Source organism: Petaurus breviceps, unplaced genomic scaffold (assembly GCF_028583685.1).
Source record: "Petaurus breviceps papuanus isolate PSGF00001 unplaced genomic scaffold, PetGlider_PUasm1.0 90667, whole genome shotgun sequence".
In the NCBI taxonomy this organism is placed as follows: Eukaryota; Metazoa; Chordata; class Mammalia; order Diprotodontia; family Petauridae; genus Petaurus; species Petaurus breviceps.
This window is the reverse complement of record NW_027187302.1, coordinates 7525168-7541344: the sequence shown is the minus strand read 5'-3', so window position 1 is coordinate 7541344 and position 16177 is coordinate 7525168. Positions and strand designations below refer to the sequence as shown.

The following is a 16177-nucleotide window of genomic DNA, read 5'->3' as shown; positions in this document are numbered from 1 at the left end:
GTAGGAAGTATAAAAGTGGTTGTATGCTAGTCAGGGTCGCTTTTATGTTATACCTAAATCAAATTTATCATGTACCATATTTTACTAGGAAAAGGGAAAGGGAATAAGCATTTATATAGGGACTACTATGTCCTAGGCATTGTACTAAGCATTTTATAAATATTATTTCACTTGATTCTTACAACAACACTGTGAGGTAGGTACTGTTATTATCCCCATTTCACAGATGAGGAAACTGAGGAAGACAGAGGTTAAGTGACTTGCCCACAGTCATTTGCTAGTAAATATCTGAAGCCTAGATTTGAACTCAAGTCTTCCTGACTCCAGGCCCAGAACTCTATCTGCTGCACCACCTAGCTACCTATAATATTGCTAATTGTCAGTTTTTTCTTCATCATCATCATCATCACTATATATAGCATTTTAACATTTGCAAAGCACTTTACAAATATTATCTCATTTGATACTCTCAGCAGCCCTGGCAAGTAGGTGCCAATATTATCCCCATTTTACAAATAATGAAACTAAGGCAAACAAGTTAAATGATTTGTCCTGGATTACCTAGCTAGTAAATGTGTGAGGCAAGATTTGAACTCATCTTCCTGCATCCCAGGTCCAGTGCTCTGTCTGCCAAAACATACATAACCACTCCTTCAAAGGTCAAGAAATTATCTTTGTACAGCTTTGTTACTCTATTAGGAATGTGTCTACTTATCTATTCTGATATAATCCACTTCTAAAAAAGTCTGAAATTTAACTCCCCCTGTCAGTAACCAGTACATTAATCTGTCAACCAGCTAGATACACCTTCACGCATTTCATTTTTGTCTGTTCATACTTGATATTCACATTTTGTGAGGCATGTAATTATATAACTGTACTGTTACATGAAAACAAGGGTCATTTTAAGAACCTTTTTCCTTTGTTGCAGAATTCTGGAATTGAAAAGGCCTTTCTGTTTGATGTGGTCAGTAAAATTTATATTGCAACAGATAGTACCCCTGTGGATATGCAGACATATGAACTCTGCTGTGATATGATAGATGTGGTTATCGACATTTCTTGCATATATGGGTAAGTTGAATGACTCGTTATTTGAACAAGGCCCTTCTCTCATATAACATTTTATTTTAAGGTGTTATTTTATTTAAGGCATTTAGGAAAGGAGGAGACAAGCATTCATATAGTACCTACTTTGTACTAGACACTGTGCTAAGGGTTTTTGTAATATTAACTTATTGAATCCTTACAACAACCCTGGGAGGTAGGTGCTATTATTATCCACATTTTATAGTTGAAGAAACTGAGACAAACAGATTAAGTGACTTACTCAGGGTAAGTGTCTGACATTGGATTTGAACTCAAGTCTTCTCAATTCCAGGCCCAGTTTTCTATCCACTGTTCTACCTTTGGAATACCAAAGGACTAGAAAAGGCTAGGTTCTATTTGTACAGAAAACTGTCAGAATATCATGATTACTCATACCCTTAGGAAGTACTGGGATATGCTAAGATAATACAGACCCGTAAACACTGAGTTAATGCCCCATGTTTACAACAGTTCTATTATCTCCTTCAGGAAAGAGCTGGGATTATTTTGGGCATACTTATAGAATATCTCTCCTATTGTAGGACTCTTAGAAATGCAAGCCAAGTGGACATTTTCTACTTAAAGTATATCCCAGTAGAACTGTATGTAACATTATAGATATGTTCTTTGAAAATAACTCCCTATAAATTGTATATAACATAAATTCAACATCAAGGGGAAGATTTGGAGCTTATTTCTTGACATGATAAAATGTAACATTATTTAGCAAGCATTTATTAAGTGGCTTCTCATAAGTGTTCTCTAAATGTTGGCTCTCTGCGCTACACACTGCAGATAGAAAAAGAAAAATGAAACTTTCTCTGCCTTCAAGGTGCTGAAGTTCTCTTAGGGAAAGCAATTTGTACATATATTCATTAGTAAATGCAAAATATATTCAAAGTAAATGCAAAGTAATTTTGGGCAGGAGGGTAAGAGTAACTGGGCTAGGGTGGAGAGGTTAGGAAGTACCTCTCTGTAGGAAGTATCAGTTGTATTTAGTAAAGAATTGTAAGAGGTGAATATGAGCAGGTAATTCTTTGCAGGAACAGATGGGAGATAGAATAGAATATATGAGGAAGACACAAAGTAGGCCATTTTGGTTGGAATGAAGGGTCCATGAAGGGCAGTGATATACAAGCATCCTAGAAAGGTAGGCTGAGGCCAGTGAAAATCTTTAAATGTGAAAGTCTTTGAATGACAAACAGAAATATTTAAATTTTATTGTAGAGGGAAAAGAGGGCTTCCTGAGCATGGAAGTGACATGGTCAGATCTGTATTTTAGGAATATCAATCTGTGTTTCTCTCTCGCCCAAGGTTACATGGCAAGTTTTTTTGTGTGGGTGTTAAGTATCTGAGGCCAGAACCAATCCCGGTTCCTCCTGACTCTGGGGCTGGCGCTCTTACTCACTGCACCACCTAGCAGCCCCCAATCTGTGGTTTTCAAAATTAAATTTTAGCTTTATACAAATTATGTAACAAACACCAAATAAAATAAACATTTTACATTGTAGAATAGGAGAGGGTTGTTTTATAGAAAATAAGAGCTTACTTTTCTTTTTAAGTATATAATAAAGTCAGCCTGTAACTTTCAAATCTGTCTTATTTACCAGTGATTCCTTTTGGCCTTCCCTCTGTTCTTTCTGTCTCTGTCTCTCTGTTTCTCTTTGTTCTCTCTGTCTCTCTCTCTTTGAGAAGGAAATGATCCTATCCCCATCCTCTTCTCCATCCTACCTTCCCTTCTCATTGAGGGGGGTGGTGGTGAAGAGATGCAAAACACATGTAACAAATATGTATAATTAAACAAAATAAGTTCTCCCATTGACCCTGCCCAAAAATATTTGTCATTTTCTTCATCTTGAGTTCATCATATCTCTGTCAGGTGGTGTGTAGTATGTTTCTTTGTTGTTCCTCTGGAGTTGTGGTTGGTTATTACATTGACCGGAGTTGTTTACTCTTCAGAGTTATTTTTCTTTACAATGTTGTTATATAAATTGTTCTGATTTTGTTTACTTCTGTCTTCATCATTTCATGTCAGTCTTCCCAGGTTTTCTTGAATTGTTTTTGTCATTTCTTATTGACATGATAATACTCTGTTACATAATATACCATATTGGTTCATCTATTCCCCAATTGATAGGCATCCCCAATAGTATGAATTTATCATCTCTGTGAAGGATTAGGGAGAAACTCTAAACAAGGAGACCATTTTGGAGGCTAGAGGTGATGACCACCTGAGCTGGGGTAATAATGTTTTGAATTGAGAGATGGAAAGGATTTTAGAAGTTATGGAGGTGGAATCTATAGGACTTGGCAACTTTCCTGTGAGGGCTCAGAGAGATAGGGAAGATGGGTGCAAAGATGATGATGCCCTCAGTGGAAATAGATGTTAGAAAGAAGGTAGGGGGAAAAAAGGTAGGGGTTTGGGAGAGAAGATAATGAATTCTGAAAATCTTTCCTGTCATCACTTTAAACATCATCATTCATATGGAATCAAAATAGGAAAATTTTAGTTTTTCAATTTTAGTTGGTTTTTATTGATTGCTTTTGTTTTAAAATTACCTACATTTCTCCCCCCCAAATAACTCCCTGTACACCTTCCCAGTGAAACATCCTTTATAACAAGTAAGAAAAAGAGGAAAAGAGGGAAAAAAAAACCTCTAGCAAAACCAATATATCCATCCAAAGTTTTGTATCAAATGTAATGATCCACAACTGTGGACCTCCACCCCTGTAAAGGAGTAGGTGAAGTGACATATAATTTCTTTGAGGCTTTGCTTTTTGTCATTGACTTCCTTGGAGTATACGTTTAACAATAAAATCTCTGGGTGAAAGTGTATAGACATTTTGGTCATTTTATTTGCATAATTCCACATTGCTTTCCAGAAAGGTTGTACCAACTAGTTGTTCCACCAACAATGCATTAAGGTCATGTCTTTTCTACTACCCTTTCAGATAAATTATTCCCATTTTTTATCCTGTTTGTCAGTCTGCTGGTGTCAGGCGAGACCTTGGGGTTGTTTTGATTTGTATGTCTATTAGTGTTTGTGATGTGGAACATTTTTTCATATGGTTGTTGATAGGTTGCAATTCTTTGGAGAAAATCAAGCAACTTCTTTGTTTCAGATACTATATAAGGGTTAGGAGGGAAAAAAGGTAAAAAGCCTTGGAGGTCAAAAACCACGATAAGAAAAAAGGCCTTGAAGGTTCTTGCCCTCAAGGGACTAACAGTCTAAAGAAATTCTTGCCCTCAAGGGACTAACAGTCTAAAGAAATACTTGTTCATATCCTTTGGCCACTTACCTATCGAGGAATGACTGTCTGTATATCTTGGATGAGATACTTTTCAGAGATATTTGATACAATTTTTTTGGTTTCAACTATTTTTCTTAGGCTAGATGCATTAATTTTATTCATGCAGAATCTTTCCAGTCGCATGTAATTGAAATAATCTCTTTTACCTTTTGTAACTGACTCTATCCCATATTTGATTAAGAATACACTTTCTATCCATGAAAAGATGGATGATGTGAAAGATACATGATTTTCTTCCTTTCTAATAGTTAATAGTATAATTTTTAGTATCTGGTCAAGTATCTGTTTTGAATTTTTTGTGGAATGTGGTCTAAAATGTTATATAAGCTTAATTTCTATCAAACTCCTTTCTTGTTTTACCAGTAGTTCTTATAAAATAGGAAGTTCTTTTTCTATCTTTCTTTTTCTTCCTTTCTTCCTCTTTCTTTCTCTTCCTTTCTTTCTTCCTTCTTTCCTTCCTTCCTTTTTCTTCCTTCCTTCTCTCCTTCCTTCCTTTCTTTCCTTCTTCCTCTCTGTCTCTGTCTCTCTCTCTTTTCTTTTTTTTCTCTTTCTTTTTTTGAGGCAATTGGGATTGAATGACTTGCCTAGGGTCAAACAGCTTATAAGTGTTTGATGTCAGATTTAAAACCAGGTCCTCCTGATTCCAGGGCTGGTGTTCTATCCATGTACCCCTTAGCTGCCCCTTAGAAGTTTTATCTAAAATAATTTATATTTTGGGATTTATGGAACACTGAGTTATTCTTTATTCTTCCTTGTCTAGTTTTTGACACACTTAAAAAATGCAGCCGTATTAAGTGGTTTTGATGAGTGTTGCTTAATAATATATTTTAATGTCTGGAAGTACTGTACTCCCTTTAGTCCTACCTTTTTACATGATTTTACTTGAAATTCTACATGTCTTATTTCTCTAAATGAATATTTTTTCAGTATTCTCATGTTATTCAAATTTACTTTCCTTTATATTTGAAAGTTTTTCTCCTGAATCCTTGTACAATATGTTATTTTTTTTCTTATTGGAATTATTAAATTTAAGTGCATAGAATTTGGTCTTTGAGTTTGAAGTTTTCTGCATCTATAGATTTCTTCAATTAGTGCTTTTCCCTCTCTATATTCAGACAGTTTTCTTGTATTATTTCCACACTACTGTGTATAAGTTTTTTTTGATCTATCATATTCTTCTGTGAGAGTTGTGATCTTGTGCATAGTGTCTTTGAATTCATTGGTCTTTGCTTATACAGAGATCATGTGTTCTTTTAATGTTATTTCCTTTAACTTTTACTCTAGGTTTTTTTCTTCAGTATTTTTATATTCCAAATTTTGTTATTCCCTCTTTAACTTCTTTTTTTTTTTGCTTTTTTTTTTTTGAGGGGGAAAGGCAGGGCAATTGGGGTCAAGGTCACATAGTTATAAGTGTTAAGTGTCTGAGGCTGGATTTGCACTCGGGTCCTGACTCCAGGGCCAGTGCTCTATTCAATGTATCACATAGCTGCCCCCCTCTCTTTTATTACTTAGGAGAAATTCACCACCACGGATTCAAGTTTTTCCTGATATGCTAATAATTTCTGCTGAGAAGGCTATAGATTCTGATATTTCAATATTTTCTAACTTCTCCTAGGGTTTTCATTTCTCTTTTGTACCATCTGGAATATTTTATTGTTATTCTATTCTCTCAGAATTTCACAGGAAATAAGTTCAATTTTCTTTGTATTGTAATGTTTTTTAGGGCAGCTTTGTAATCTCTTTGAGGATTTAGTACTTATTCTTTTATCTAATTTTAGCATTCCCTCAATTAATTTATCTCCTTGTACTTTAGGTTTTTTTATTGAATTTTCTTGCTCTAGAAATCTTTTTATTTCAGCCTGTATTTCTGACTCCTCTCCCTTTGGTGGTGGGTATACCTCTGTGTTTGGAGTGCAGAGCTGCTTTAACATTTTCTTAGTGAGGATTTACTTTTCCTTAAGCTCAGTCCCTACCCTAGGTATCTCTGGGGAACAGAACTGATCCTAGATGGGTTTAAATTCCCTTTCCTTTGGCCCAAGAGCAGCTACACACACTGGCTCTCTCTACCAATTTCTTCCTTACTACTCATCCTTTTCTTTTCTGACTGGGTTGAATCAAACTCTTCTGCTTTTTTAAAGCAGGACTGGGAGAGAATGGTAGGGGTGTTCTTTACAGATTCTCTGCTGCCTTGGTGTTCTCTAACTTAGAGCTCTGTCTCAGTCAGAAGGCTGCCAGATTATTACCCCCACATCATGTTGTCATGTGTCTGGGCAAAATCAAAGTCTACTGCTTGTTGCAGAGGGGTAGAGAAAAAGCAGAGAGTGCTGTAGAAAAATCTCTGCAGCAGAAGAATCTATTTGTTGCTCCCAGGTATAAGCCTGTGGGTTTGTTTGTATGGCCTGCTGGAATATTATAGAAAAAGGATAAATCAAGGATTACTGTACTCCAGTGTTAATTAGTGAGGCTTTTACCTTATCAGGCCTTTTGCTTTCTTATCATGGGAATTCAGTTGTAATTATTGGTCCATAATTTCTCTTTGGGGAGATTTTTAAGAGTGAATGGGCACCTGAGAAAATTATTAGTCTGCCATCTTTTTGGTCCCTAATTAGTAGCCCCTAATTTTCAGACATGGGCAATTCTCCTTCCCACCATATTATTTTCAAGTGAAACTGTCAGGAACTGCTTTGCCTATTACCAACCACCATTTTTATCATATCAGTAGCTGCAGGTAGCAATTACATTTTTTTAAGGGATAAAGCTTTTTACACTTGGCAGTTCTATAGCCTAGTATAATGCAAGCAGTCCTTTGGATGGGATTTTTGAAAAAGTTTGGTTTTGCTTATTAAAATCATCTACCTTTTTCTGGAAAAAAAAGAAAAACATAATGGCTTCTATTTTGGGCTTGCTGCTTTTGAGATGCCAAGGGATATCCAGTTAGACATAACGAGTAGGTAATTGCTAATGTAAGAATGATGGTCTTGATTCCTTTCCTGGCTCTGATTCTGACTCTATGGACTTTGATGCCATGCCTCCACTACTTTTTTACCTTGGAAGTTCTCTCAGTCCCTCTGGCCTTCTTATCCTGGAATGTTCTTCCATTCCATTCATGAGTTCTTCCTGAAATGTCCATTTTGAGAAAAGACCCAGGCAAACCATCCTTCATTATTACTGTCCCAACTCTACTTCTAACTCTTTGGACTTGGCCATTATACTATTGTGGGTACCCTTCCTTTCTCCTCTTCCTCTGCCCCTCACCTTCCACAATGTGTTATCTTCCCCATTGGACCATAAGCTCCTTGCTTGTATGTTTATCCCCAGTCCTTCGCAAGGTACTTGGCACATAGTAAGCATTTAATAAATATTTATTGCCTTGACTAGAGTTTAGGAGAGTCTAGAGCTGGATATATAAATCTGGATTCATCAGCATAGAAATGAAAATTGAAGTTGGGGTGTGTGTGTGTGTGTGTGTGTGTGTATTGTCTAGAATAAAAGGGACATGCAACAGGTAGTATTTTGACTCTGCTTTGTCTGACTTATCACAGTAACTCATGATAGGGAAGTGGTGATTCCTTCCTTGGTATCTCATTACCCTGTGAGGTTCCTCTTCAAACTTGGATCATACTCTTTCTCAAATCACTAATGATGTCAAAGGTTTGTAAATGTTTCCTTAAAAATTCCACTGTGCCTCTTTGTTCCTCTTGCAAGTCTTCCTCCCCTCCCCCACAGTGGTCTTTTGCATCTGCACTAACTTTCCTTGAAGTAGCAATCCTTGCTCATGGATATATTCTGCAGCATCCCACTCCTACCTACAACTAACCAACATATTTGAATTTGGTTTTTTTTTGAAGAAGGTGTTTTATAAATCTTAAACTGCATATAAATGTGAGCCATTAGTATCATTTCTCCCCTTCCATGATAAGCCATGGTTGAGGAAGGTATTAAAAAATACCATAAATAAAATAAATTTAGGCAGTAAAGCTAAACTCTGTTAAATCAGTGCAGGTAAAGCCATATACAAGTTTTCTGAGGTCCTCTTGTATTTGATTAGCCTTCACTTCTATTTGGTTCTGATAAACTGGAGATACTAAGCAAAACATGAGTGGTCAAAGTAAGAAGAAGTGGAACCAAGGAATCATTCTTCTACACTGAGCTGAGGTTGGAGGGCCACATCATCCAGCATTGGAGCAAGTTTCATTTCAATAGAAATTTGTGATACTGTGACTTTTTAAAAAGTTGTGGTGGACAGCCATTTCTGCAAGGTGAGCAATGGTTTGTGAAGACGTGATTGTGAGAATAGATTCATGTTGCAATCAAATGAAACTGAGGACAAAATTAATCTGCTACAGGAGTAATTATTTGCATGATTATCACTATGTTTAATGGCATTTAGGCATACTTGGCAAATAGGTCATGTGAACTGTAATTAGCACTGTTCATACAGAGACAAAAATAAGCACTTTGGGGAGTAATTTGGGGAAAGGACAGGAGGAATTAGATTAAGTTCTTAGACCCTTGAACTGATCATTAAGTCAATGGAATGAAGATATCTTGTCTTTTTTTTTATCAGGGGTTCCTCACCACCTTAGATATTAAGAAAACTGAGGGTCATAAACTCCTTTTTCACCTTCATACCCTCGGGGTCAGCCTTATCAAAGGTAGAAATGACCATTTCCTTACAGTAGTTTAATTTTGTTTGCCTAGATTGTTCTTTGTTTAATGCTGAATTTGATAGACCTCTATAAAAATGAAATGTCCATAAACAAATAACAGAAAAAGATAATTTTATTTGAATCCATGAATCTCTACAATGTATAGATTGTTTCATTTTTAGGTATATGTTAAATTTAACATAATACCAATACTGCCATTTGGTACTTCCTTCTGTGCTCTCTGCTATTAATTTTTTTTACATTTTTTTATTTGTTGTTGTTTTGCATTTAAATCATTATTCTACCTATGCTCCCTTTCCCAGTACCCCATCCCCTGCTCCACCTCTACTTCTCAGATAACAGCTTTTCCATGTAACAAATAAATATCAGAAGACTTTGGAATTATGAAGTCTAGAGAATCTGGGAGAACGTGAGAAGAATTTAAGGAGGAGAGGATTCATAGGATCATAGATCTAGATCTGAAAGGAAACTTAGAGGACATATAGTTTTATCCTCCTGAGTTTACAGATTAGGAAACTGAGGTCCACAGAGGTTAAATGACTTGCCAAGAGTCACATAGCTGGTAAGTACCTGAGGTAGGATTTGAACCCAGGTCTTGAACTTGAATTGAAGAGCTGGAACGAAAGAAATTGAAAATTCAAACCGAAGGAGAATTGATAGGATTGATAATTTAAAGATCACTTCACCTAACATTAATACTTCTATATACAAGAAGATTTTTGTTTGTTTGTTTATATGTTAGGTAATATAAAGCTATTGTGTGTCATGATTTTTCCCCCTTAAATATACCAGATTTTAGATATTGGTACCCTTTTCAAAAAGGCAACTCATTTGAAAAATTGTATAATTAAATTTCTTTAAAAATTCTTAATTTAGGCATTTCCCTACATCACATTGATTCACACCCCACTCTGTTACAATGGATGAGTGAGGTTCTGTTGTATTTGAAGCAACTAAAGCTCAAAGAAAAAAGTCAGAATCATCATTAATTATAACATTCTAATACATTGGAACAGTGGTACATTGTGAGACAGTGAAAAAGGCTTTGAGTATATGTCCATAGTCTGATGGTAGTAAAAACAGTGTTAGTCACCTATGAAAAAGCACCTAAAAAAACCCCATAACATTTATGGTTAAATGTACTTTTTTGACATTTCATGTCTTTTTGAGATTGCCCTAGTAATTTAGATTCTATTCATTTGAGGAAATTCTGATGATGGACAAATTTGTGCTTAAGAATCCTTTGGGGAGTAATTTTATTCTTTTTTTTAAGCTATCATAATCTCAAAAGCAGTTAGTATGTACATGCGTGATTAAGAATTCTGTCTCAACATAATTTTATAGATCTATTTTGAGCTGGGCTAGAGTTTCAGTATGAAGAGAGGTTAAAATAGTGTTAAGTCATATAACAGGCAAAATAAGACATAGAGCGTATACACATTCTTCATTTGACAAGAAGAGGAAACAATTCTTTCAAATAAATGAATGAAAAGATATTTTTAAACAGATACAATAATGTTTGCTGTTTCCCAGTATATAAATATTCATCTTCAAAATGTCAAAAGATATTAAGCTGCCTAAGTGAGGAAGATTAAGTTAGATATATCTACTTTTTGACATCATATACTGAATTGTTTCACTATTATTATACTTTCTTGTATTTTTTAACTAACATAGTATAACATAGTGAATATCTTATAGTTGGGATGATTTGGATTCAAGTCCTTTCTGTGACATATACCAGTTGTTGAGTCTACGCAAATCTCTGTGACCCAGGCAACTCTTAAGAATTAAACTACATCTTGCTTTAACCTGCTTGGACCTGGATTGTGGTCTAGGGTAGAGGTCCTGGGGTGTGCGACCAGCTTGCCAGAGCATGTGGAGGCCTCAGAGAGGGCACCCAACTAATATCTCCAGCAGCTGAGAAAACGCCAGCATTTGGAACGAAGCTCCCCCATCTGGTGGCAGAGTCCTACTGTGGCAAAAAGCCCAAAAGTCAAGTAATTGAGTGGCAAAATGACCAGGCAAAGGAAGTAAACCAAGCAAAGCAATCCAACATTAGACTCCTATTTTGGGGACAAAAAGGAGCAAAGCATGGAACAGGAGGAAAACAGTGAAGTCAGAACTCCTGCACCAAAAGCTTCAAAGAAAAATACAAGCTGGTTATAGGCCATAGAGGACCTTAAGAAGCAGATAAGAGAAGTGGAGGAAAAATTGGGAAGAGAAATGAGAATGATGCAAGAAAATTATGAAATGAGAATCAACAGCCTGACTGAGGAAAATAGAACCTTAAAAAACAGACTAACTCAAATGGAAAAAGAGGCTCAAAAAGGCAATGAGGAGAAGAATGCCTTAAAAAGCTGAATTTTCCAGATGGAAAAAGAATCTCAAAAGCTCACTGAAGAGAATCAGTACCTCAGAATTAGATTGGAGGAAATGGAAGCTAATGACTTTATGTGAAATCAAGATGCTGTTAAACAGATCCAAACAAATGAAAGAATGGAAGGCAATGTGAAATATCTCATGGGAAAAACCACTGACCTGGAAAATAGATCCAGGAGAGATAATTTAAAAATTATTGGACTACCTGAAAGCCATGATCAAAGAAAGAACCTAGAAATCATCCTCCAGGAAGTTCTCAAATAAAACTGCCCTGATGTTTTAAAACCAGAGGGCAAAATAGAGGTTGAAAGAATCCACTAATCACCTCCTGAAAAAGATCCCAAAAAGAAAACTCCTAGGAATATTATAGCCAGGTTCTGAAATTCCCAGATCAAGGAGAGAATATTACAAGCAGCCAGGAAGAAACAATTTCAAAATTGTGGAAACACAATCAGGATAACTCAGGACCTGGCAGCTTCTACACTGAGGGATTGAAGGGCTTGGAATATGATATTCCAGAGGGCAAAGGAGCTGGGATTAAAACCAAGAATCACCTACCCAGCAAAACTGAGTATCATGTTTCAGGGAAAAATATGGTCATTCAGTGGAATAGAGGACTTTCAAGCATTCTTGATGAAAAAACCAGAGTTGAATAGAAAATTTGACATTCAGATACAAGAAGCAAGAGAAGCATGAGAAGCTAAACAGGGAAAAGAAATCATAAGGAACTTATCAAAGATGAACTATTAACATTCCTACATGGAAAAACAATCATTGTAACTGATGAAACTTTTCTCAGTATGAAAATAGTTGAAGGGAACAGAAATATATATATATATATATATATATATATATATATATGTCTATATTGGAGGGTATATGGGCATATGAATACATATGTGAATGTGTGTATATATGTTTACAGGTATACATAGATTGAGGGCACAGGACCAATTTAACAGGAAGGGATGATACTTAAAAGGTGAAATTAAGAGGTGAGAGAGGAATATAATGAGAGGAGATGGGGAGAGACAGAATGGGGTAAACTATCTCATATAGAAGAGGCAAGGGAAAATGGCTAAAATGTAGGGGAAGAATAGGAAGGCAAAAGGGAATGGGTCAACCTTATTCTCATTGAATTTGGATCAGGGAGGGAATGACATACACACTAAATAGGTTATCTCACCCTACAAGAGAGTAGGGAGGAAGGGGATGAGACGGGGGATGATGGAAGGGAGGGCAGGCTTGGGGGGGGGGAGGACTTGGAAGCACTCATTTTTAAAAAGGGACAGGGTCAAAGTAGAAAACAGAACAAGTAGGAGGTGGGATAGGAGGGAGGGAAATATAGTCAGTCTTTTACAATTTATGGTACTTTACTATGTACATACTATGTATGTACATTACTATGGTAATGTTTTGCATTAGCTACACATGTACAACCTATACTGAATTGCTTGTCTTCCCAGTAAGGGTGGGTGACGGGGTGGGGGGTGACAGGAAGGGAATGAATCTGGAATTCAAAGTTTTAAAATCAAATGTTTTATATATATACCATTATTAATACTACTTTACATGTAATTGGGAAATAAGTTATACAGGCACTGGGGCATAGAGATCCACCATGCCCTACTGGAAAAGTCAAAGGGGGTATGGGAGAAGATATGGGAGAGAACAGATTGGAGGAGGGGATATCCTGTGGGACTGCTATTTTGGGGCGGTAGGTAGGGGAAAAACGGGGAGAAAGTTTGTAACTCAAAATCTGGCAGAAATGAATGATGTAAATCAGAAATTAATAAAGCATTTGATAAATGAAAAAAATTAAATTACATCAGTAGAGGGAGTTTCTTCTGAGGGAGGGCTTAACAACAATAAACTTATAGGACCTATTTGCCCAGGATATGATCCTTGGGGTCTCATTAGGCCTGAAACAAGAGTCGGCTTTTTAAACTGGACTTCCTTGATAAGGTGTCAAATTTGATGACTGACTGTATTAATAAAATGCCAGCTCACTTTCCAAGGGGGTAAACATTCCTAAAAAAAAAAAATAGTGCCAAATTAAAAAAAAATTGCGACTGTTGATACATTGAACCTATGGGAAATAGGGGGTTAGGTTCCTGCAACCACCAAAAACTGTAATCTTTGGCTACCAGCTGCTCCACAAACTTGGGTGCATTGCACCTCTCTTTTTTTCTCTGCTGCTCATAGTTGTGACTGTGTGCATTGGCTTGAAATGAGTTGAAATGAGGCTACTAATAAAGTCACTTCAGTGTTTGAAGTAGCAGAAGTTAAACATGAAAATGTTGTGAATTGACTGTATATCTAGGTCATTTTATTTCCAGAATTAAGTATTAAATGCACAAAACTCCCTTTTTTAAAAATTGCATTTATTAAATCAGTATTTGTATTTTGGATGGGGGAGGTGGTTCAGGATGGAGAATGGAGAATAGTAGCTTGCCAAGAGACCCATTTCCTGCCTGTCTGCAATATTTCCCAGCTGTGGTTCTCTCTATACTTAGAACTGTTTCCAATATTGGGCCAGATGAACCAATGAGTTGTCCTTAATGGAAATTATTTTACTTCACTTGATCCAGCATCTGATTAATAGTCAATAAAAGCGTGAGAGAGCATCTGAAGAAATCAGGGACGTTGGCAACCTTCTGTTAAGTGGAGGCAAGGACATTGCCAGGAAAATGCCCCTTTGATGGGCATGAGACAAAAAGAGCTGCATACCTTTCTGATTAGGTTAAGGTCCTATGAATTCCCAGTTATCATTATTACACTAATGCCTTTCTAATAAAGAGTGCAATCTTTCATTCAGATTTGGGAAATCATAACCAGAGAGGGCCAGAATAGCTAATTTCCATCTCTCAACTATATTCCTTGGTACTCTAGAGAGTGACTCGCTCAGCTCCCACAAGGCATTCTACTGTATCAGTAGGAAAGTGACTTGTAAGTGTTTATGTTCATGTGATTATATATTTCTGTGATCTTTTGCCGAAAAATACTATAAGGATAAAGAAACTACTTACCATTATTTTAAGTTCTTTAAATAATCAAGTGTGTCCGTCACTGGATTAAAAACTGGTTATTTCCCAACAGTGAAATATTTTTTTGGTTCTTGTCTACCTTTAGCCTCCAAGAAGATGGAGCAGGAACCCCTTACGACAAGGAATCAACAGCAATTATAAAACTGAATAATACAACAGTTCTTTATTTAAAGGAGGTGACAAAATTTCTGGCCCTTGTTTGTTTTGTCAGAGAAGAAAGCTTTGAAAGAAAAGGTATTTTTATTTGTGGGGGTAGGAGGGGGCAATTTCAAAAATACCATTCAGAGAAGGGGTTCTTAATCCCCAGTCTGTTAGCTTGTTTTTGTGATATTTTGATGACTGTATTTCAATATAATTGGTTTCTTTTGTAATCTTATGCATTTCATTTTATGAATCTAAAATGTTACTTTGAAAAGGAGCCCTTAGGTCCATCCAAGACTCCAAAAAAAAAAGGAACCCTTGATTTTGAGGAATAACATGTTTATTTGCTCCACTGTGCATGGGGATAGTTCTGGTACCCTGCAGTTTCAATAGACAAGTAATTAGATCAAAAGAGCATGACCTGAGAGCGTCCCTTTCTCCTCTTCATCAGATTTGGTTTCTAGTCAGGATTTTACTTAGGTCACTAGTGGAACAGGCTGCAATATTGAAAGCTGAACCTATTCCTCTTCAGTGAGTACAGTGGACAGGGTTGTCAATCAGTGAAGGGATCTGTAGCAAAGTGGCTTTGGAGGTAGTTTGTTAACAGCTCCACTTTTAGTGATCAGAAACTTGCACTTTTCTCTGACTTCCGTTTCCCCATGGAAGAACATGCAGTAGGTCACTGTGACCACGTGACACCATCAATATAAGGGAAGATGGTAAATTGGCGTTCATATAAATTAAAAATGTGATTCAATCATGTTGGCTGAATTATATTATTTTAACACAGCTTAGTGATGTCATTAGGATCCTCATCAAAAGCGGGGGGGTGGTGGTGGTGATGAGCTTAATGATGGAATAACATAATAGTCTATTCTAAAACAAAACAAGGAAACCAAATAAGGATGCCTGTCATTTTTCTCTTTCTAAATCAGAGAATAATATTTCAACACTGTTTTTCCAAAATTTTACACCTTTCAGATTGAGTATATGGTTTGCATGTAGGCTTATAATTTAGAGGTTGAAGGAAATAAAGATCATTTAGTCTAAAAATTCCTAACCTTCCCCTGAGCTTGTTTTTAAAAAGTTTGATAACTGTATTTCAATATGATTGGTTTCCTTTGTATAATTGTATTTTATTTTATGTAACTAAACTATTATTTTGAGAAGGGCTACATTGACTTTATGTGTCTTCCAAAAGAAGTGGAAACATTTATTAAGCACCTACTATGTGTCAGATAAGGGGCAGCTAGGTGGCGAAATGGATAGAGTGCCAGGCCTGGAGTCAGGAAGACTCATTTTCATGGGTTCGAATCCAGCCTCAGACCTGTTTGCCCCATTTTAAAATGAGCCGGAGAAGGAAATGGCAAACCACTCTAGTATCTTTGCCAAGAAAACCCCAAATGGGGTCATGAAGAGTCCAACATGACTGAGAAATGGTTGAGCAAATGTGCCAGAAACTGCAATAAGCACTTTATAAATATTATCTCATTTAATCCTCCCAGCAACCCTGGGATGTAGGTGCTATTATTATAC

General features: G+C 36.4%; 1 protein-coding gene across 1 annotated transcript in view; it reads left to right on the top strand.

Annotated features, from left to right (window-relative positions):
• RRAGD (Ras related GTP binding D) overlaps window positions 1–16177 on the top strand; it is a 60538-nt gene that overhangs the window by 36955 nt on the left and 7406 nt on the right. The window contains exons 6-7 of the mRNA XM_069065131.1: window positions 932–1074; window positions 14586–14734. Of these exons, the coding sequence (XP_068921232.1) occupies window positions 932–1074; window positions 14586–14734 (292 nt within the window). The remainder of the gene's footprint in view (window positions 1–931; window positions 1075–14585; window positions 14735–16177) is intronic.